The sequence below is a fragment of the Aspergillus lucknowensis genome (genome assembly GCF_044049455.1).
Source record: "Aspergillus lucknowensis strain CBS 449.75 chromosome Unknown BJX67scaffold_4, whole genome shotgun sequence".
NCBI classification, from domain to species: Eukaryota; Fungi; Ascomycota; class Eurotiomycetes; order Eurotiales; family Aspergillaceae; genus Aspergillus; species Aspergillus lucknowensis.
In genome coordinates, this window is record NW_027263548.1 from 891,230 (window position 1) to 910,771 (window position 19,542).

Below are 19,542 nucleotides of genomic sequence, written 5' to 3' on the forward strand. Positions count from 1 at the left end.
GTGTGTGTGTGTGTGTGTGTGTGAGTGGGCGAGTCTTTATTTTGGCATTTTCGAGTGTCAATTGCACCTTCCTTGCTGTTCTATTGCTCCGTGACAGAGCTGACAGCGTTCACAGATTCTTTTCCTCGAAGAATGACATGGCAGTGGATGAGGAAGATTCGACTGAGAGGTCAACGCCCGTTCATCGGCATTTGTCCAAGGCAAGATCACCCCTATCGACTCGGGTAACACCCGGCCCCCACCAAACCTACCCCAACATCTAATCTGGGGACCCCAGATTTGGGTACGGCAGAGATGAGAAGAGGTTATTTAAATCGCTAATCCCTGCATCCTGACGTGCTGTTGAGAGTGCTATACTACTACTTTCTCTGTTGTCTTTTTGTAGGATTCATGCTCTCTTCTTTTTGCACAATGGACACAGCAGCAACAACTAAAGATATCGAGCCGATGCACATCGATGATATCGCCAGTACCACGAAGCCCCAAACTGAGTCTATAGATCCCGAGTCTGAACGCCGGGTCGTCCGCAAATGTGATCTCCGTGTTGTCCCCGTCCTCATGATCCTCTACCTCCTCGCCTTCCTGGACAGAATCAATATCGGGAATGCTCGGCTCCAGGGACTCGAGAGGGATCTGGGGATGGAAGGAAACGACTACAACCTGGCGCTGTTTATCTTTTTCATTCCATATATTCTTTGTGAGATTCCTTGTAATCTTATAATGAAACGGTTGGCGCCGTCGACCTGGTTGAGTTCGATCATGGCGTTTTGGGGTGAGTTTTTATCGGATCTTGATAATCGATGAACGAGAATTTGCTGACTGGTTTCTAGGTGTCATTACGATTTGCCAGGGGTTTGTGAAGAATAATGCCGAGCTTATGGCGTGTCGATTCTTGATTGGGATGTTCGAGGCTGGGTTTCTACCCGGCTGCGTGTATCTCATTTCGATGTACTACAAGCGGTATGAACTGCAGTGGCGGCTTACACTCTTTTTTACCTCGTCTATTCTCGCAGGAGCTTTTAGTGGGGTAAGGCCTTTTACCCATTGTTGACGCCTTGTGACCGTGCTGATCGCGGATTTTGTTCTAGCTCCTTGCGTACGGAATGTCACACATGGACGGAGTACGAGGCTACTCTTCCTGGCGATGGATATTCATCCTCGAGGGCATTGCCACGGTTGTAGTCGCAGCAACAGCCAAGTTCTTCATTGTCGATTGGCCGGACCAAGCACGGTTCCTCAACGATTCCGAGCGAGCAATTCTCAAAAGCCGGTTGGAGGCGGATCAGGGTGGCTACCGAATGGATCGACTGGATAAAGCTGCAATGAAGCGCATCGCGTCCGATGTGAAGATATACCTAGGGTGGGTGGTGGTCCTTTCCAAATGAGAGAAGGCTTCTAACAGCTAACTGTCTCACAGAACAATAATGTATCTAGGTGTCCTCAACACAGGGTATGCGGCATCATTCTTCACGCCGACCATCTTGAACGAGATGGGATGGACATCGCTCGAGGCACAAGTCATGAGTGTGCCCGTGTACATTGTCGCAGCAGGTTTGACGCTATCCACGTCCATTCTCAGTGACAGGCTCCAGCACCGTTTTGGATTCGCGATCACGGGTTGCCTGATTGCAACTGTCGGATACAGCATTCTCCTCGCGCAAGACTTTGTCACAACTGGAGTCAAGTACTTTGCACTATTTGCCGTAGTAGGCGGGGGATACATCGCGCAACCGATCTTCATCGGCTGGCTGAGCAACAACATGAGCGGCCACTATAAGCAAGCCATCGCATCCGCAGTCCAGATCGGGTTTGGCAATTGCGGTGGGTTCATCGCCAGTAACATTTTCATCAAATCTGAGTCACCTCACTATCACTCGGGCTACGGGACGAGTCTCGGATTGATCTGGGTATGCGCCTTTGCATCGATCATCATGTTTATTACGCTTGTGCGAGAGAATCGGAAGCGAGAGCAAGGCAAGCGCAATCACCTTCTTGAACTGGATCAGCGAGAGGCCGACAATCTAGGAGATGCTCATCCCCACTTCCGTTTCACCTACTAAGGTGCTGGAGACTTGGGTGACTATTCGGCAGTTTCCCGAGCTTGTGTGCCGAGATTCCCACCCGCAACGGGGGCGCGTTAGATCTGGTTAGGAATGTGCGGTCAGCAGAGCTACACAGTAGACGTATCGACATTTCGCGTAATTGCGCAGTAACGATGCTGGTCTCACGCTGTTCCAACGAGTCGCACAGAGCTAGAATAAACTCGGCAGCGACAGCCCCTCATCTAAATCCTGCAGTAACTGAGCGGGCAACATAATGTCTTCAATTCCATGATCCCAATTCGAGAGCAAAGGATCCAAAATACTATAGGAAATGTTAACGCCGTCCGCTAGGATCGGGCCTCCATGCAGCATTCCCTCATGCTGGTCGCTCCACGGGATGCGATTGGAGTCACGATCATCTGCTGAGATGGTCTCCTTCTGGTTTTGTTTTAGCCCAGCAAGAGCAATCGCGTAATCCCTCGCTGATGGGTGCACATCCGCCATCCGATGCAATGTCTCGATACATTTTGCCCAAGCGTTCTCGCGATCTTCCGGATCGACTGCGTCGAAAGCGAGACCACTTGAGTCCGCGAGTAGGAGAATAATCCCTGCGCTGATCAAATCTGGACTGGATTAGCTGCAATCCTACCAACTACTCGCCTTCCGATACTTACAGAACACGCCATACCACCACGCTCCCGTCGCATCTTCTTTGGTGGCTCGAAATAGAGAACAAATGAGTCCACAGGCTGCTTGCACACAGCCCGAGGCACAAGTTGCGCGACAGAAACCCGACCACCTCCCGCCACCAAGTGTCGAACCCCCGCCCGATTCCGACGCGAAGGAGCAGTATTCGGTAAATACGGGACGGTACAATAACATTCGTAAGTGAAGGAACCTGTTTGGTTAGATGGAGCTGCTGCCCGTCAAGAATTGCGGCTTACCTTGCATGTAGCACATTGGATTGTCTCTTGAAAACAGGATTCAGGCCCGCCGTGGATGCAGGTGGAGAAGTCCATTTTAGAGCTGGATCAAGAGACGCTTCGAAGTCATCAAAGGCACGGTCGATCCCAACCACCGCTTGAAGGTCGACTTCTGGATTTTGGCGCGTTTCATATTCTGCCGAAAGTTCGGCGCTATGATAAATTTTTGATAGGATGTTGGAGAGGATCTTGATCAGCCTCATGTTTTCATACAGGTACTGATTTACGGACACCTCGCCAGGAGGCGGGGTTGTGTCCGCATCGGCGAGGTACCGGTCGGCAGACGGAGAAGGAAGGGGAACATTATCAGGAGAGGTCATCGCCGGTCTACCCATGGTCATGCTGACAAGTCTAACAGGGTGAGTATTCCGAAATAGCCTTAATAACGGGAAACTTACATATCCAAGTGTACACAAGCACACCATGCCCGCCACCGGAGCTCCCTCTCCAGCGCTGTTAATCCCCTGGCATGTCGGCTAAGATGCAGTCCGAGTCCAATCGACATACGATAAGCCATGCCGACGATGTTCCAACATCGCTTCGGGTACGATGTGCATTGTAAATAGGTAGCGACCAGGAGGAGAGCCTGGACATGCGCCAGGCTTCCACTATCAAATATGTCTATGCTGATCAGGGCTTTCATGCGCTCGGAGAGCATCAAAGAGGTGCTTCGTTTTGTGTGCGATGGCAAATTGGAGAATTCGCAGCCCAAAGCGAGCATAGCATTCAAGGCACAGTAAAATACTGCAGTTGGACAATCCCTCCCTCCAACACCAACATCCGGCAAATCATGAAAGGTTCTGTTGTCTTGCGCTTCCCAAATATACCCGTATGTAATCAAGAACGTATCTTTGTGGACCCAGGGATAGAAGAGGTGAGGGCTATTGAAGTAAACGTCGAGCAGCCAGTCGGCAGTCTTTCTCGGGGGAAGCGAGTAATCATCGGAAACCAAAGACGATTGTCCGGTGGCACAAGAGATATTACAAGATGCAGGCGTATTGAATGAGGGGGTGTCCGACTTCGCCGCTCGGGTCTGCAGGCCTCTAGGGGATTGCCGGGAGCATTCTTGAACAAGGGACACGATCGATGTGCGCCCGAAGTATTGGTCTCGAATATCGGTGTCTTGGATGTCACCCACCGCGGCACCCATTGCGGTGATCGAACCAGGGAGGGCGGTGGTTGCGGGGGATGGATAATGTTGGCAGTGCTCAGAATGGCGATGGCTTGGCCGCGGTTGGTCTCTGGCTGTGATGACGGGCGGCGCAGGACTAGGCCCGACAGGCTCTACGCTAGGTTGTGGATTTGGAGACGGCTCCAGCGAGACAGATGATTGGCGAGCCGAGCTTTCGAGTTGAGCGATATGATCGCGCAGCGATTGGATATATCTGGCCCTACCTGTTAGGGGGGGGGGAGAGGCAACGCTCACAGTGCGACGTCAAACTTGAATGGACTCACGCTCGCTCCGTCTGGTATTTGGCAGTTTCCGTAATGACCATGTATTCGCAAGGCTCTTCGGGGTGGCCGCGACGCTGGCAGGTGCTGCAGTTGGGTCTTTTGCCATCGCATCGAACTTTCCGTTCCCGACAGCTGCGGCAGGCAAGAGGTACTCGTCTGCGCTTGGACGAAGGTGCGTCCTCGAGATCTGCCTCTGGACCTCTTCGGGTGGAGGGAGAAGTACTAGTACTCGGCATCGTCACCGAGGGCGGACAGCTTACTAGTAGGTAGTATTGCAGATGGAGAATGAGAATTGAACGAGTGATGAGGCGTGAAACACCCGCTTAAGTCTGAGACCACATCATGGGGTTGTGGAGAAGGGGAGAGGCAAATTCCCAACCCAAATGCCGGGCTCGGGTATATCCCGAAGTCTCCAACTCCCCTACCATGGTGGGTAAAATACAAGTGGCATTCCAAGGTTCTCTATTATATTACTGTCGGTCAAACACCTTCCCCGGATTCATCAGCCAGTGCGGATCCAATGCAGCTTTGATACTTCTCATGACCCCCAGTGACCCTTCCCCAACCTCCTCCACCAGAAATTCCTTCTTCCCTAGTCCGATCCCGTGCTCTCCCTGTAGTACATGATTTAGTAGGGTGTAGCGACCTCGAATGAGATAGTGTAATAATACTCACCGTACACGTCCCTTCCATCTCGAGGGCGCGCTGAACCATGTCATGTACGCACTTAACCACCTTCTCTCGTTCCTTTTCTCCATCAAACAGGATAGTCTCATGGAAGTTGCCATCACCAATATGCCCCAGCATACTGCCAAATAGACCGAGTTTGCTCAGCTCCCTCTTAGATACTTCTATCTGACTATCAGTACTCATATTCACACCGTCCGCAGAGAACCTACCAACTAGATCGGGAACCTTCGACAAAGGCACCGCAACGTCGGTCGACCAGACTTCATTCCCAGACTGTCGCAAGCACATCATGCTCCACAGAGCTTCTTTCCGCGCGGACCAAAGAGCATCTTGTTTCTGCTTGTCTTGCTCAACCTCAAAGTCGCTGCCACCGCTCCGAAGCACAATCTCACGGACGCCCGCGATGTTATCCTGCACACCTAGTTGTGTACCGCTGAACTTGAAGAATAATGTTGGGAGCACTTTCCACTGTCGTCCCGTTCCACCCATTCGGTTTACCACGTCCATCTGCACATCGTCGAGGATCTCCACCGCACCGACCGGAATCCCAGCGCGGATCACCTGTGTCGCGGCTACTGCAGCATCTCGCATGGTCGCAAATGTAGTCACCGCAACACCCGTCTGCTCCGGAATAGGCGCAAGCTTCAGAGTTGCCTCGGTGACAAAACCGAGGGTCCCTTCTGAGCCGGTGAAAAGGCCGTTGAGGTTGTAGCCGGCGGACGATTTACTGCAATTGTCATTAGCCACGGTCCGCATGATGCCCGAATCACCAAATCTTACCGTGGCCTCTTTCGAGTCTTGATGATCTGTCCGTCCGGTAAAACAACGGTCAAGTTAACTATCCAGTCTTTCATTGTTCCGTAGCGGACGGCATTTGTGCCACTGTCCTATCAGCATCCTACAGCTCCCTGCTTCAGAGGCCGCCTACCTGCAATTTGTTGCAACCATGCCTCCGATTTTTGCCTACTCGCATCGCCCGTCAGTATTTAGGTATCCATGGAGTAGCTACGGCACTTACCGGAGGCCCCGGATCGACTGGAAAGAACAGACCGCTGCCTTTGATCGAGGCGTTCATATCGATCCAAGATACCGAAGGCTGTACCACAATATCCATGCTGCCCGAGTTAGACCTGCAAGTCACAGCGAAATGCGGAAACCTTACTCCTCCGGATGGAAGTCGACAATTTCGTTCATGTACAGAAAGTCGACGCTCACTCCACCATACGGCGCTGAGAAATGACCTTCGACGCTGGATCCTCCAGAGTATGGAACTGGGTTGTTATGAGTTTCCACCGATCACATGTATGTATCGACTTGCGATGACTTACTCATGGGAACTCTGTACTTGTAACAAATTTTGGCAATTTCAGCAACTTCTTCTGTTGATCTCGGGAATGCCACAGCGACTGGAAGGGTCCCAATATTGATTGATGACCATTCAGAGTACCCATGCGCCTTGAGATCCTCATCGTCTGTGCTGATGCCGTCTTCGCCGAGTTTCGATTTAATCTCATTGACAGCCTGTGAGTGTTAATAAGCACACGCGCAGTGTACAAAGCAATTAAACATACTCTGTTCAATTCATCACGCGTTGCGTAGCCCGGCGTCGCAGCGGCGTTGGTTGATTTCTGCCCAGCGCTCGAGTTGTACAAATGCGCCACGGCCCCGCCAGTGAGTAAGCCTGCTCCGGCCGCAAATAACGAGCCCAATAGTAAAGGGCTCTGGTGAGCCGTCTGTCGTTTCAAACTATCTTCCACCCGCTGAGTGCTTGACTGTTGTTGAAATGCTGACCGCGTGTTGGAAATCTGCCGAACTTTATTTCCACCTGCTGGACTGGGGCAGGACAAAGTCGTGCTACGCGGCGCTCTTCGTATTATTATTCTCAGCATCTCGAATCTTTAATGTCAGTTTTTGTTCTATTTGGCATTGCTCTGAGGAAGGACTATATAGGTATTCCGCAAACGCTGGGTCTCGGCGCTCGGGAAATACCCGAGCCTGCAATCGGAGTACTAAGAGGATATTGTCAAGGATATCACGGCATTTGTCACGATTGGCTTCTCGATATAAATGAGATCGATGTTCCCCTGCCGTACTTTACCTTGGCCCGAATAATTCCTTTGTACCGCTTCGCTGAATCATCATGTTAGGATCCCCCCCACCAAGCAAAGACGGAAGCCCTAACAACCCCTAGGTATACCGCATCATACGCCTTCTTCGAAGCACTATGGGAGCTCGGGGTGAAGAACTGCTTCGTGAATCTGGGATCCGATCACCCCAGTATCATGGAAGCCATGGCCAAGGGCGTGAAAGAGCGACCCGATACTTTTCCGAAGATTTTCACATGCCCCAGTGAAATGGTCGCCTTGTCCATGGCGGATGGGTATGCTCGCGTCACGAATAAGCCGCAATGTGTTATTATTCATGTCGATGTTGGTACGTCAGCACTTGGGGCTGCGATCCATAATGCGGCGATTGGGCGAGCGCCGGTTTTGATCTTTGCGGGGTTGTCGCCGTTTACGTTGGATGGGGAGATGAGGGGGTCGAGGACGGAGTTTATGTTAGTATTTGCATTTCATGCCCGTCGGGTTTTGAGGTGTTAAGGCTAATGGTTGATAATAGTCATTGGCTTCAGGATGTGCCTGATCAGAAGCAGATTGTTGCGCAGTATTGCAAGTATACCGGTGAAATCCGCACGGGTAAAAACGTCAAGCAAATGGTCGGTCGCGCTCTTCAATTCGCGACGAGCGATCCAAAAGGCCCGGTCTATCTGATGGGGGCAAGAGAGGTCATGGAGGAAGACATCAACCCTACCCCATTCAAACCCGAGCACTGGGGCCCTTCGGGAGCATCGGCGCTCCCGGCTGCAGATGTGAAGTACCTCGCAGAAGAGCTTGTTCGTGCAAAGCAACCCCTCATAGTTACCGGTTACAGCGGCCGGAATCACGAATGTGTCGGTGCTTTGGTGGATCTCGCCAACACAGTCAAAGGTCTACAGGTTGTGGATACCGGCATATGTGATATGTGTTTTCCAGCAGATCATCCAGCATCACTGGGGGCACTGTATGGGACGCACCCTGCTGTTAAGATTGCAGACGTCATCCTCATCGTGGATTGCGATGTTCCCTGGATTCCGACTCAGGGGCGGCCGCAGGAGTCTGCCCGAATCTTCCATATTGATGTTGATCCTTTGAAGAGGCTCATGCCACTGGCTTACGTCCCGGCGCTGCGCCGGTATACTGCCGACACATTTACCTCGGTCAGCCAGATCGTCTCACACATTCAATCGTCTTCTGAGCTCCAGACAGCACTGAGCTCGTCAGAGTATAAGGATCGGTGGAGCGCGCTCCTCAGCCAGCAACAACAGCGGCTCCAGAGCCTCCACGACCTTTCGGCTCCAAAAACAGACAATACCTTCAACGCGTCTTCCCTCTGCCGACAGCTCAGAGAACTCGTTCCAGACGATACAATCTTCGCCGTGGAAGCGGTAACCAACACAATCCTCATCTCAGATCAAATACGCCCAACACAACCGGGGCAATGGATCAACTGCGGCGGCGGAGGCCTTGGATGGAGCGGAGGTGGTGCGTTAGGCATCAAATTGGCCGCAGACGCAGCCAGTCAAGCCCGCGGAGACAGCAAGAAACCCATGGTCGTTCAAATCGTCGGTGACGGCACCTTCCTCTTCAGCATGCCCTCGAGTGTCTACTGGATCTCGAACCGATACCGCATCCCGATTTTAACTATCGTGCTTAACAATAAAGGTAAGAACCCCAACCCTCATCCACGTATTGAAAATCTATTAGTAACATTAGTAACATTAACATTGTAGGATGGAACGCCCCGCGACGATCAATGCTCCTCGTCCACCCAGATGGCATTGGATCGACATTAAGCAACAGCGAGCTGAATATCTCGTTTGAGCCTGCTCCGGATTACTCGGGGATTGCCCGTGCCGCGGGTGATGGGCATATTCATGCTGTTCGCGTAAAAGAAGCCGATAAGTTAGAGGCTGTGCTTAGGGAGGCTATTGAGATTGTGCAGAGTGGGACTTCGGCAGTGGTGGATGCGTTTGTGCAATAAAACTTGCACGTAGTGGAAATGGCATAAACTCAGGTGCGGGTGATTCTATCGCTGTTCACAAGTGGGGCATTCAGGAAGGCCTGCTAAGCTTCATAGACGGTGTATATTTGGATCTGAATCGTGCATTCCGAGTCCATGCACAATCGTAAGGGGTGACAAGCGTTGCAGCAGGAGTAGTGCAGCCAGACAGCAGACACAGGGCACCCCATGGACACCGCCCCCTGGCAGAATCAGGCGGTGGACCGCCAATGCGTGCGGTCAGCCCAAGAGGCGCAAGAGTCCCATCTTTCATCCTGAGGTAAAACTCGTGACCTTACTTGGAGGGTGGCCCGGAACCGAATTTTGAGTGGTCGAGAACCAACCGCTACAAAGTCGGGTTTTACCCGAGAGGGTGGAACAGTAGCGCTATCAATGGCTAATGTTGAATAAAGACGTCATGTCGTGTTTCGTGAAATTGTTCCTGGAGGTGTATTTGTTGTATGCAGAATGCCACTAATTTTGGGTGAATTCCTTCTTCCAAGCTCCTAGGTATCTGAATTTTCTGCTGCATAATCTCCTTCCTCTGGAAGCCTCCAAGTCTGGCACAGCTCATGTGAAGCGGGCCTAGGGGGATTGGACAGGCCCGAACTTGAAGGGCTGGAAGGACGAGCCCTTGGGAAATCGATACCACCGTTCCAGCAATTTGCGTACACCCACGGCTAAAACGCTACGGACTCATCAATGATATCGATAAGAGTGAAAGATAGTATATGATCATGAATTCACGTTGAGCATGCACAAATAGCTGTGAGGACAAAAAGACCAATTTCTGATTCAGAGATGCTGGAAAATTGACTTGATACTGAGATTCCCAGCTCCTCGTTCCATCCTTTACAATGCTTTCCTTCCAGCGTCAAGGACTCAAAACGAGACCAATCAAAGATTATCAAATCGGCTTGCAATTGCCTCGAGACTTGGGCCTTTGGTCTCCACGAAAAAGAAGAAAACAGACAGAACCTCAACCACCAACCAGGCGACGTACACAAAGTAGAACTTCCATCCAATAGCCGCAAGTCCGATGGGGTTCACCATCGCATTTACGAAATTGGAAGCTTTCCCAACGAACATCAACACGGAGAATCCCTTCGCGCGAATCGGGTATGGTAAAAACTCGACGGGATATGAGTATAGCAGCGCATTGAAAGCAAGGTTGTAGAAAACGTAGAAGAGGAAAAGCATTGCGATAACTGCCAGTCCTGCGGCCTTGTCGTTCTGAGTATTAAAAAGGCCGGCACAGAGAGTCTGGGTCGCGAAGACCGCTAGCATGCCGATGGTAGAAATCAAGAATTGAGTACGACGACGGATTCGTGCAGTCAAAAACGCGGATGTCACGGCGGTGATCCAGCTCCAGATCATAAGGCAGCCGTTAAGAGTATTCTCAGTCTTGTAATCGGCAATACCGACTGTTTTGAGGACTCGGACAAGGTAGTATCTGGTTAATAGAGATGCAACTCGTAAGCTTCGTGGTGGGACATTACAGGAGAAAAAGAAAGACAGAAGGAGAATACGAACGACACAAGTCCATTCCCTGACCACTGAGAGAATACCCCAAGCATGAGGACTAATAGTAAGCGCCGACGGTTTCCGGGAGACGACACCAAGGCGCGCCATGTCATGTTGTTGGCCGCTAGATCTGCCTCAATCACGTGTTTCATCTCAAAGTATTCGAGTTCGACCAACTCGTCGTTTTCCTCACCCTCGGCGTGATATTTCGTGAGGATTGCCTTGGCCTCTTCACCCCGCCCCGCGGCGACGAGCCAACGCGGGGACTCGGGAACGAACCAGACACCAATTATCTGAACTAGGGCCGGTGCCGCTTGAAGGAGAGATGGAATACGCCATGCCCACTCTGAAGGGATTTGGAATGTTCCGAAGGTTGTCCAAGCGGCAAGCGTGGCTCCGGCGTACCAACTTGTTTGATACAGCGAGGTAGTCACCTGGCGATCCTTGGGATGGGATAGTTCACCGATGAGAATCGGGGCATATGCGTTAGCGAAGACGAGACCAAACCCAATCAAAAATCGAGAGACAAGAAACATAGCAACTGTCCGAGTGGAAAGGTCAATATAAGCCGAAGTATGGACGGAACTCATGACCCACTGTGCACAGAAGCCCCCTGGACGATACCACCGATGGCCATAATGGTTGAGCCCAAGATGATGCCCATGCGGCGGCCCCAGCGGTCACCGACCATGCTGATGAATGGAGTGGCACAGATGGCACCCAGAGAAAGAATGGCAGTCAGCACACCAAGGAGTGCGCCAGATGGGTGTTGAAAATCTGGAGTGGCAGAAAGTCAATACCTGCAGCAATAATCCTCATCGACTGAATAGGGGAAAAATGAATTCAACTGAAGGTTGGCAGTTAGCCACATACATTGATTCCACGTTGATATAGCCTGTAGGCCGTTCATCATGGCACCATCAAAGCCGAGGGTGACTGCCGGAACCAAGCACCCAGGAACCATCAACAGGTACAAGGTAGTGAGGTTCCGTTTGCGATAAAACGGCGGGGATTTTCTGGCAAGATCTTGCAGCCGGGAATCAACGTCAAGGACATCTCGGGCCTCCTTGACGTCTTCGACCAGACATGCTGCAGTTTCCTTTGGTTCAATGTGATCCATGATGAATATCAATGCCGATAGAGATCCCACAAGAGGACTGATTGTTCGGAATAGTCAAGGTGGAAAGGCAAAAGAGCTGAGTAGAGATCTGACGAATCGCTCAAGAGGAGCGAGACGTAGGAGGGAGAGGAGGAGAAGACCCGCGAGGGGATTTATAGTGATGGCATATCAGTTGGAGTTCGAAGATTTCCCCTCTATCTGAGCGCCTGTCACAGACCGGCAGTGGGTAACAAAGCTAATACCGTGGTGGCGAGGTTGTGTACAACCAGTCTACGTGACCATGAGGAGTTCAGAGTCTGAGTATCAGAGAAGAAGGAGGGCTGCATGGAGGGAGATCCGGTGGCTCCCCACAAAACCTAAATTGCGAGCGTGTGGAGTGGGCGACAAACTCCGGAGGATCTGGTCCATTGTATCCATCATAACGCGACGGAACCCAGCCGTCTTGTTTCTTTCTCACAGAACCGGATACTTCCCGCACCCCGCCTCAAGGGTTCCCATTTTCCAAGCAGTTCCTGGGATCCATGCTGACTCTATGAGGATTTGTTAAACGAGAGGTGCATTTCGGGGTGGCTCCCAATCAGAACAAGTGCCGCCCGAAACACTCGTGGCCCCACACTCTGACTTTCCAATCAGCGTCGAGACACTCCGAGACGAGAATTACAAACATTCTTGACTAAAGTGGCTTCAGGACGCCAAGCGCGCAGAAGTTCCCACTAGCCCGCGGCGCGGGACGGGGAAGGGGTCGTTGAGGCCACTTATCTATCATATCCGTCCGGGTTTCGCTTCGGTCCTCGCTCTCTCAAGAAGCCATGGACAAATCAGCATTTCCCCCTAATGTCATGCAGGAAAATCTTATTCAGATCTACATGCGGGAATTAAACAACAATCCTAGCCGGTCCTAGCGCATGACTCGTCACGCTTATTCGCTCTGGTTGGCACTCTCGGAGCAAGAGGGGAACAGAAAGAAGAAGGGAGAGGAAAACACTTCCCATTTTCCAACACATCCCCGTTGACGAATACACATACCCAAGCCAATTTCTCGCAGCATGATGGGTTCCATGCATCCCAATGTCGATATTGATCTCTTGTTGCGCCAACTCACGCTTGAGGAGAAGATCTCTCTCCTAAGCGCAACAGACTGGTGGCGCACACCCGTCGTTCAGCGAGACGACTTCACCATTCCGCATATCAAGGTGAGATAGAAAAGGATCAGAGCCTGACACGACAGAAGTAAAAGTCGGACGGGCTAACATATCATCGGCATTCCAGGCCACTGATGGACCAAACGGAGCACGTGGGGAAAGCTATGTCAGTGGGATCAAGGCGGCTTGTTTTCCATGCGGTACCTCCCTGGGAGCCTGCTTCGACAGGGAACTCCTTTTCCGCATGGGACAGGAAATAGCACGAGAGGCAAAGACTAAGGCAGCGAATGTTTTGCTAGCCCCGACATTGAATGTAATCCGTTCACCCCGAGGTGTGTGCTTGCCCGTATTACTTTCGACAATTCCCCTCTAACGTCGAGGGGTATAACTAGACTCGGTAGAGCTGACGTTTGGGTGTTGTAGGTGGTCGAAATTATGAAACATACTCGGAAGACCCGTTTGTACTAGGGGTGCTTGGAGCCGCTTTCGTCAATGGTGTGTCTCTTGTGTGAGCGGAGCTTTAGTCCGTATCGGCATGTCCTCGTCTTGCAGCGGACCCAGATCTAATTTTGAGATCCACAGGCTGCCAGTCTGGTGGTATAGCGGCCACGCCAAAACACTTCGTCGCAAACGAGACTGAGAATAATCGCAAGATTCTCACAGCTGAAGTGGATGAACAGACGCTGCGGGAGTTATATCTGCTGCCCTTTCAGCTCGTGATGAAGCATTCGAACCCCTGGTGCCTTATGACAAGGTCAGTGATTTAGGCTATGCCCTATTAGCTTACATATGGACGCAGCAGGCTTACGGTAGTTTACCAGTTATAACCGTGTCAACGGCACCTATGTCGCGGATAGCGATAGGCTTCTGAACGGCATTCTCCGCGGGGAATGGGGGTTCCGAAACTTGGTGGTATCAGACTGGATGGGTGTCTACTCCACTGCCCAATGCCTGAATGCTGGCGTGGATCTGGAGATGCCAGGGCCAACAAAATGGCGCGGAGAAAAGCTTATGCAGGCTGTCGACTGCGGTGACGTCAGCGCCGAGACTATCGACGCCTCGGCTAGACGGGTCCTCGAGCTTGCACGAGTACTAGGCCGATTTGAAAACCCACAGGAGGGGCCAGAACGATGTGCAAGCGATACTGACCGTGATTTGTTCATCCGTGATGCGAGTGCCGCTGGCATGGTGGTGTTGAAGAACGACGGTGATGTGCTGCCCTTGCCAAAGGGATCAAAAGTAACAGTGGTGGGTTATCATGCGCTACACGCCGCTTTAGGTGGTGGAGGAAGTGCCCGTGTGGACGCCATCCATGCTGTCAGCCCGGCAGAAGGGCTCAAGGTAGCTGGGTATGAAGTTGACGTGTGCCCGGGGGTTCCTGTGTATAGTGCCCTCCCCCATGCCCATGCCGCTCTCATGTATGACACGGCCTCAAAGGCAAGGATGCCCGAGCCAGTGAAGGTCGAGTGGTTCAACGGGCACACTATCGGAGAGAACCTAGCGTTCGAAGAAAGGAGGGCGCTACCGGAATACATGATTAAGGAAAAGTGGCCTACGTATCTGGAACAGGTTTACTGCACTCGGATGACTTACGATGTCTGTCCGTCCTCAAGCGGAGAGCATGTGCTTTCTGTCATTTCCACTGGGCCAGCCAGCTGCTACATCGACGGACAGTGCGTTTTCAAGCGAGAACAGGAGACGAACCTGTCTCCAGAATCGTTCTACTTCTTCAAATCACAATTGGAACGACGCTTCACTGCATTTATGGAGGCCGGAAGACTCTATACCCTTGTCCTGGAATCGTGGAGCGCAGACCAGGAGATCCTCCATGGCAGGCCCTTGTACGGCCGGATGTTCCAAGGGTCGAGCCTCCGGTTTCAAGAATTCGTGGACGAGCAACGGCGAATTAGTGAGGCTTGCAAATCAGCGGAACGATCCGATTACGCTGTGGTATGCGTTGGCACAACAAGCGAAATTGAGTCGGAGGGATTTGACCGCAACTCAATGGACTTGACGCGTTCGCAGTACGAACAGATCCAGGCCGTGGCTGCTTCAAATGACCGGACAATTGTTGTCAACTTTAGCGGGGGTCCTGTCAACCTCAGTACAATTGTTGATCAAGTACCCGCCCTAATACAAGCCTGGTTCCCCGGACAAGAATGCGGGCATTCATTGGCTCAACTCCTCAGTGGCGAAGTCTGCCCCAGTGGCCGGCTGCCGTTTTCCTGGCCGCACAGGGACTGTGATAACCCCACCTTTCACAACTTTCCATGCGATGAGAACAATGTCGTTCGCTACGAAGAGAAACTGGATGTCGGGTACCGGTATTACGATCGCCCTGAGAACCCGGTACCACTTTTCCCATTCGGCTTCGGTCTCTCGTACACGCAGTTTCAAGTCACAGGTCTTCGGGCCAAAGGTGTAGTCTTTTCGGGATCGGACATGACAGTGCAGATCACTTGCGATGCAAAAAATGTGGGATCTCGGGATGGTGCGGCTATTCTGCAATATTATGTGCAGTTCCCTCCAGGGGCAGGCGCCGGTGGGTACAAACGGCCCATCAAAGAATTGAAGGAGTTCCAAAAGGTGTATATCCCTTCCAGCGAAAGTCGAGAGGTGCAGGTAACACTTGACAGGTACAGCATCAGTTACTTTGACGTCAAAAGGGACTCCTGGGCAGCGGACCCCGGTGAATATAAGGTGCAATTAGGTATGTCTTGTCAAGATATTGTGGGATCAGTGAATTTCACTGTACCAAAACCACTCGTTTGGAAGGGCCTCTAGTCAGGGCAGCGGCGGTTTGTCGAGGACGTCTAGGTGGGAGGGCTCCTGCAGAAACGTTAGATTTGATTTTACAACATGTTTGCTAAGCTATGACGGTCCACAACATCCCTTATATGTAGCCATTCGCATCGAATTATAAATCCAGAGGCTGTGGTATAAAGCCGGGTAAAAGGATTTGAGGTGCCTGGTGTCCTCTTTGCTGAGAATATGTTTGGAAGTTGGCTAGTTTTTCCATCCTTCCCACATGACCTTATGGCGAAAGTGTCACACTCTGGCAGCATGCAAAGTATTTGGTTCAGGGGACCACTTACCACCTGTCTCAATATCCAGTCGCTCGAAACTCGTACCCAGAGTCATCAACTGGTCATAAATCACCGACCGCCAGGATCCCTCGTCTGTCCAGAAATCACGCTGGATACATATATGCATAAACCACTCTAACTGCCCAGCCTAAAGATTACGGGTGTCAGCTCATGTCGATAAGGTCGAGAACGCATGTGAGGCGATTTTATTTCAATGGGAAACCTACAACCCAGTTGAAGAGCCTGCAATGGCCTTTGACCCGCTCTAAGCAGTCCTGCAATGTGATTATTTCAGATTGGGCTTCCGCGATTGTGTTGGGGTCTGTGGAGGATAGGAGCCGATGTACATGGATGACTTGGGCAGTTGTCACAATTTGTCCAAAGCTGGCATTGTGAATATCCATCTGTGCTGTATGCCAAAGCCAGTTCACAATGCTTGCGATGCCAGACGCTTGTTCATATGCTTTGGCCGTGGACGTGTCCCTTGTAAATGCGTTGTGTATAACTGGAGGCCATTGTAATTGTTCCAACACAAGTAACTGTTGTATATGCAACTGAAGCAGGTGCATGAATGCATAGCGTCGCAGAGAAAGTTTCTCTCTATGGTATTCGAAGTTTCCCGGCGCCAGCTGAAGGTTGCTGGGTAGATTGTCCTGCCACTTTTGCAAGGTCGCTGCGAAATCCTGTCGGGGTGACAAGTTTGGCTTTATCTGCCAGCTTCGCCGAACTTGATAGTGTATATCAGAGAGGTGCAGTATTTCATCCATAATTGCGAGTGTCCGTCCTGGTTCCGCGACACCGCAAACGCTCGTTCGGTTTAGCACTGCATTTGGTTCGCCGTTGAGCTCTGGTGCCATCGGCGAGAGGCCGCGTTCAATGTTTATAGAAGGTGTGAAAAGATTCTCCATCAGGGCAATAGTGACCACCAGACGGCGAGCAATCTCGTCTGTGGGGGCATTCACACCATTATGTCGTCGTCCCAGTTTGAACAAGCTCGCTATGTTCCGAGCGAAACCTTGCAAGTAACAGTGAGTTCGTTTGGATAGTTCCGCGATAGCTAACAGGTGAACAAGTGGGCCATGCTTACCTATATACATCCATGCCTTCCTTGTCCCTCCAAATGTGAGATGGTAGGTTGCAAGCAGAACATACGTCTGAGCAGTGACTACTGATGGATGATCGAATTCTTCCTTCAGTAGGCGTCGGGATTCGTGAAACAAGGGTTCGCCCCAGTGAGGTCGCAAGGACGGTTGATTAAAACTGGCGTGCGAATAGCTAGAGGAATGTCAGCGGGAGGGGAGACGCGATCTAAGCAATACCTAAGTAAATAAGTCATACAGACCGTATGCCTAAAGCCATCATAGCAAATAGCTGTGCCTTCGGGACACACCCAAGTGCAAATTGTTGCATAAAGGAAGTCTGCTCAAACATGATGTGAATATCATCAAAGTTGCTGAAATACAAGAAGAGCAATGTCTGCGCAAACTCAGTTTCACGGAGTACCTCTGATGGGGTGCCCATGCCTAGATCCAGGCCTGTATTAGTATTTGGCAAGACGAATCCCTGAGTCTGGGATGTCCAAAATGCAAATTTTGAATCTTCGAAAGCCGGAGGTGATGGTGAGATCACCTGATTAATAGGCATATGCGAGGGTAGTCTCTCATGATGTGAAGGACGGCCGCCAGACGGAGGCATATAGGAGCAGACCGAATTCCGAGCGGCACATTGCTGGCATCTCTGGCCAGACTCGGTAGGCGAGCATCTTATTTTCCGTGACCTCGATACGCGGTCAATAAAAGGGCAAGTTGCAATCGGAACGAGGGCGGGCAAGACCGCTCACCTGCACTCTGCACAGGCATTCTTAGGCATATTGAGTCACACTTAAGCAGATATCTCTGTCGAGCCAGTATTATGCTTGTTGTGTGCTGCCTTTTTAGTCGCTCAGCTTGTTCTTGTGGGGTGAATAAACCACTTCGGCGACCAGTGTATCCCACAGGAAGGCATGGGATCTGTTTGGTAGGGCGAGAGCACCTCGTCTATGTCAGGCCAATGTACTGGGACGACGAGTTGGGGCGCTAACCGGATGTAGTAAATCACCTGACTGACGCCACCTGTCGGAATAAGGGTTGTTCCAATGGGGTAGCTCAATGTTTTGACGTCAGGTTGAATTGTGTATCTTCTAAAGGTCTGTTTGGTGCAAGGGCCCCATAGATTTAAGGTATGCACCAAAAGTATCCGCGTGGCACTAGTATAATCTATATCATTCCTGTTTAATTTTACTAGCAAATTAGTAAGAGAATAGAACATGAGTATACAACACAAACTCCACTATTGTTTTAATCTTTAACTCCTCCAATCCTTCGCAAGAATCTTAATTTTGAAGCTATCCAGACTATTATAAAGCTATAATTAATAGACTATATATTCTTGTAAATAATAATTATTATTACCTGGAATTATCCTATAGTATATAGGTGTGATATCACAACTCTGGCGATACTGGGGTGATGGGGATTCTCGAGAAATCCGACCAGAATGCAATGGAGAGCGACGCGAATATGTCGACGCCTCCTGAGAAGTATACCATCTGCGCACCCCAGCGGCTGCAAATGGACCACAGTGGCCGGCCACTCTGGTGCAACCGCTGGCTGCTTCCGAACAAATACGATCGGAACGAGCGAACACCAACAGCGTTCGAGGCTTTCTTGCGAGAACCTCGGGGGCCGCGGGAGCCTGCAGTGTGGCAGCTGCACGAGGCTAACATCTGCTGCCTGACTTCGGAGGAGATGATGGAGTTCAGCCGTGATGAGCGGGGGGTGCTGGAGATGATGATTGCTTCTGGACGACAGGCAGGGGCATTAAGTTAGCAAAGGCACGTTCAGCAGGATATGCTCAAGCCTTGATTATCATGTTAAAGCCTTCACCATCATTTTGTGGTAACCCGGTATACAAATCTTGTGACGGCGGAGGTTTTTACCGAAAAGAGTTACTGTGCAGCAAATCAGCTGTATGCAGGCCCGAAGACAAGACTGTAGCAGGCCCATAGCCCGACTCTGCCGAAGAGCAGTCGCAGGGCCACGGTGCGCCGTCGCATCTTGCTTGGTTGCCAGTCCAGCGTGTCGAGAGTCGCATACTTTTTCAAGTCGTCTCCAGTCATCTTCAGCGTCTCCGGTGACAATTAGTCAAGATGATTATGCGGAGACGGGGAGTGAAGCTGAGTCTGGTCATGCTGGACAGAAGGAGCGATCCAGAAGTATCCAGCCTGCGGATAAAGGTGAAGAGGGGTCTTATAAGATCGAATTCATTCATGAACTTAATCCGCTTGGCGACCCTTGGTATCTGCTCAGCCTGAAATTCCATTCCATCTTGGGACTCCACGGCAGGAGAAATCGATGGTCAGGT

General features: G+C 51.2%; 9 protein-coding genes across 9 annotated transcripts; 3 read left to right on the top strand and 6 right to left on the bottom strand.

Moving 5' to 3' along the window:
* Positions 1-447: 447 nt before the first annotated feature.
* Positions 448-2,060, top strand: BJX67DRAFT_370006 (major facilitator superfamily domain-containing protein; the record flags this gene model as incomplete). Its single annotated transcript, XM_071030853.1, has 4 exons — positions 448-772; positions 810-1,027; positions 1,089-1,360; positions 1,418-2,060. 4 exons carry the CDS (start codon positions 448-450, stop codon positions 2,058-2,060), a joined length of 1,458 nt encoding a protein of 485 aa, XP_070890192.1.
* Positions 2,061-2,252: 192 nt separating this feature from the next.
* On the bottom strand, positions 2,253-4,175 carry BJX67DRAFT_377818 (fungal specific transcription factor domain-containing protein; the record flags this gene model as incomplete). The annotated part of the gene is made up of 4 exons (XM_071032210.1): positions 2,253-2,665; positions 2,717-2,940; positions 2,987-3,376; positions 3,424-4,175. The coding sequence occupies 4 exons, from the start codon at positions 4,173-4,175 to the stop codon at positions 2,253-2,255; spliced, it is 1,779 nt and encodes a 592-aa protein (XP_070890193.1).
* A 228-nt stretch (positions 4,176-4,403) lies between these two features.
* BJX67DRAFT_343811 (Zn(II)2Cys6 transcription factor domain-containing protein) lies at positions 4,404-4,746 on the bottom strand. The gene has a single exon (XM_071028193.1). It carries the CDS (start codon positions 4,714-4,716, stop codon positions 4,477-4,479), a length of 240 nt encoding a protein of 79 aa, XP_070890194.1. The 5' UTR covers positions 4,717-4,746; the 3' UTR covers positions 4,404-4,476.
* A 739-nt stretch (positions 4,747-5,485) lies between these two features.
* Positions 5,486-6,577, bottom strand: BJX67DRAFT_343812 (uncharacterized protein). The gene is made up of 2 exons (XM_071028194.1): positions 6,333-6,577; positions 5,486-6,285 (listed from the first exon to the last, which is right to left on the bottom strand). The coding sequence occupies exons 1-2, from the start codon at positions 6,362-6,364 to the stop codon at positions 6,150-6,152; spliced, it is 168 nt and encodes a 55-aa protein (XP_070890195.1). The 5' UTR covers positions 6,365-6,577; the 3' UTR covers positions 5,486-6,149.
* Positions 6,578-6,953: 376 nt separating this feature from the next.
* BJX67DRAFT_370009 (acetolactate synthase-like protein catalytic subunit) lies at positions 6,954-9,250 on the top strand (the record flags this gene model as incomplete). Its single annotated transcript, XM_071030854.1, has 4 exons — positions 6,954-7,073; positions 7,318-7,727; positions 7,790-8,931; positions 9,000-9,250. The coding sequence occupies 4 exons, from the start codon at positions 6,954-6,956 to the stop codon at positions 9,248-9,250; spliced, it is 1,923 nt and encodes a 640-aa protein (XP_070890196.1).
* A 915-nt stretch (positions 9,251-10,165) lies between these two features.
* On the bottom strand, positions 10,166-11,912 carry BJX67DRAFT_377821 (general substrate transporter; the record flags this gene model as incomplete). The annotated part of the gene is made up of 4 exons (XM_071032211.1): positions 10,166-10,721; positions 10,802-11,333; positions 11,390-11,569; positions 11,666-11,912. The coding sequence occupies 4 exons, from the start codon at positions 11,910-11,912 to the stop codon at positions 10,166-10,168; spliced, it is 1,515 nt and encodes a 504-aa protein (XP_070890197.1).
* A 963-nt stretch (positions 11,913-12,875) lies between these two features.
* On the top strand, positions 12,876-15,942 carry BJX67DRAFT_218907 (glycoside hydrolase family 3 protein). Its single transcript, XM_071025696.1, has 5 exons — positions 12,876-13,105; positions 13,182-13,386; positions 13,478-13,549; positions 13,637-13,808; positions 13,876-15,942. Exons 1-5 carry the CDS (start codon positions 12,959-12,961, stop codon positions 15,836-15,838), a joined length of 2,559 nt encoding a protein of 852 aa, XP_070890198.1. The 5' UTR covers positions 12,876-12,958; the 3' UTR covers positions 15,839-15,942.
* Positions 15,943-16,225: 283 nt separating this feature from the next.
* Positions 16,226-18,313, bottom strand: BJX67DRAFT_218888 (uncharacterized protein). The gene is made up of 4 exons (XM_071025695.1): positions 18,221-18,313; positions 17,981-18,171; positions 17,483-17,917; positions 16,226-17,415 (listed from the first exon to the last, which is right to left on the bottom strand). Exons 2-4 carry the CDS (start codon positions 18,007-18,009, stop codon positions 16,347-16,349), a joined length of 1,533 nt encoding a protein of 510 aa, XP_070890199.1. The 5' UTR covers positions 18,010-18,171; positions 18,221-18,313; the 3' UTR covers positions 16,226-16,346.
* An 818-nt stretch (positions 18,314-19,131) lies between these two features.
* On the bottom strand, positions 19,132-19,476 carry BJX67DRAFT_343836 (uncharacterized protein). The gene has a single exon (XM_071028195.1). The coding sequence runs from the start codon at positions 19,295-19,297 to the stop codon at positions 19,142-19,144; it is 156 nt and encodes a 51-aa protein (XP_070890200.1). The 5' UTR covers positions 19,298-19,476; the 3' UTR covers positions 19,132-19,141.
* Positions 19,477-19,542: the final 66 nt, after the last annotated feature.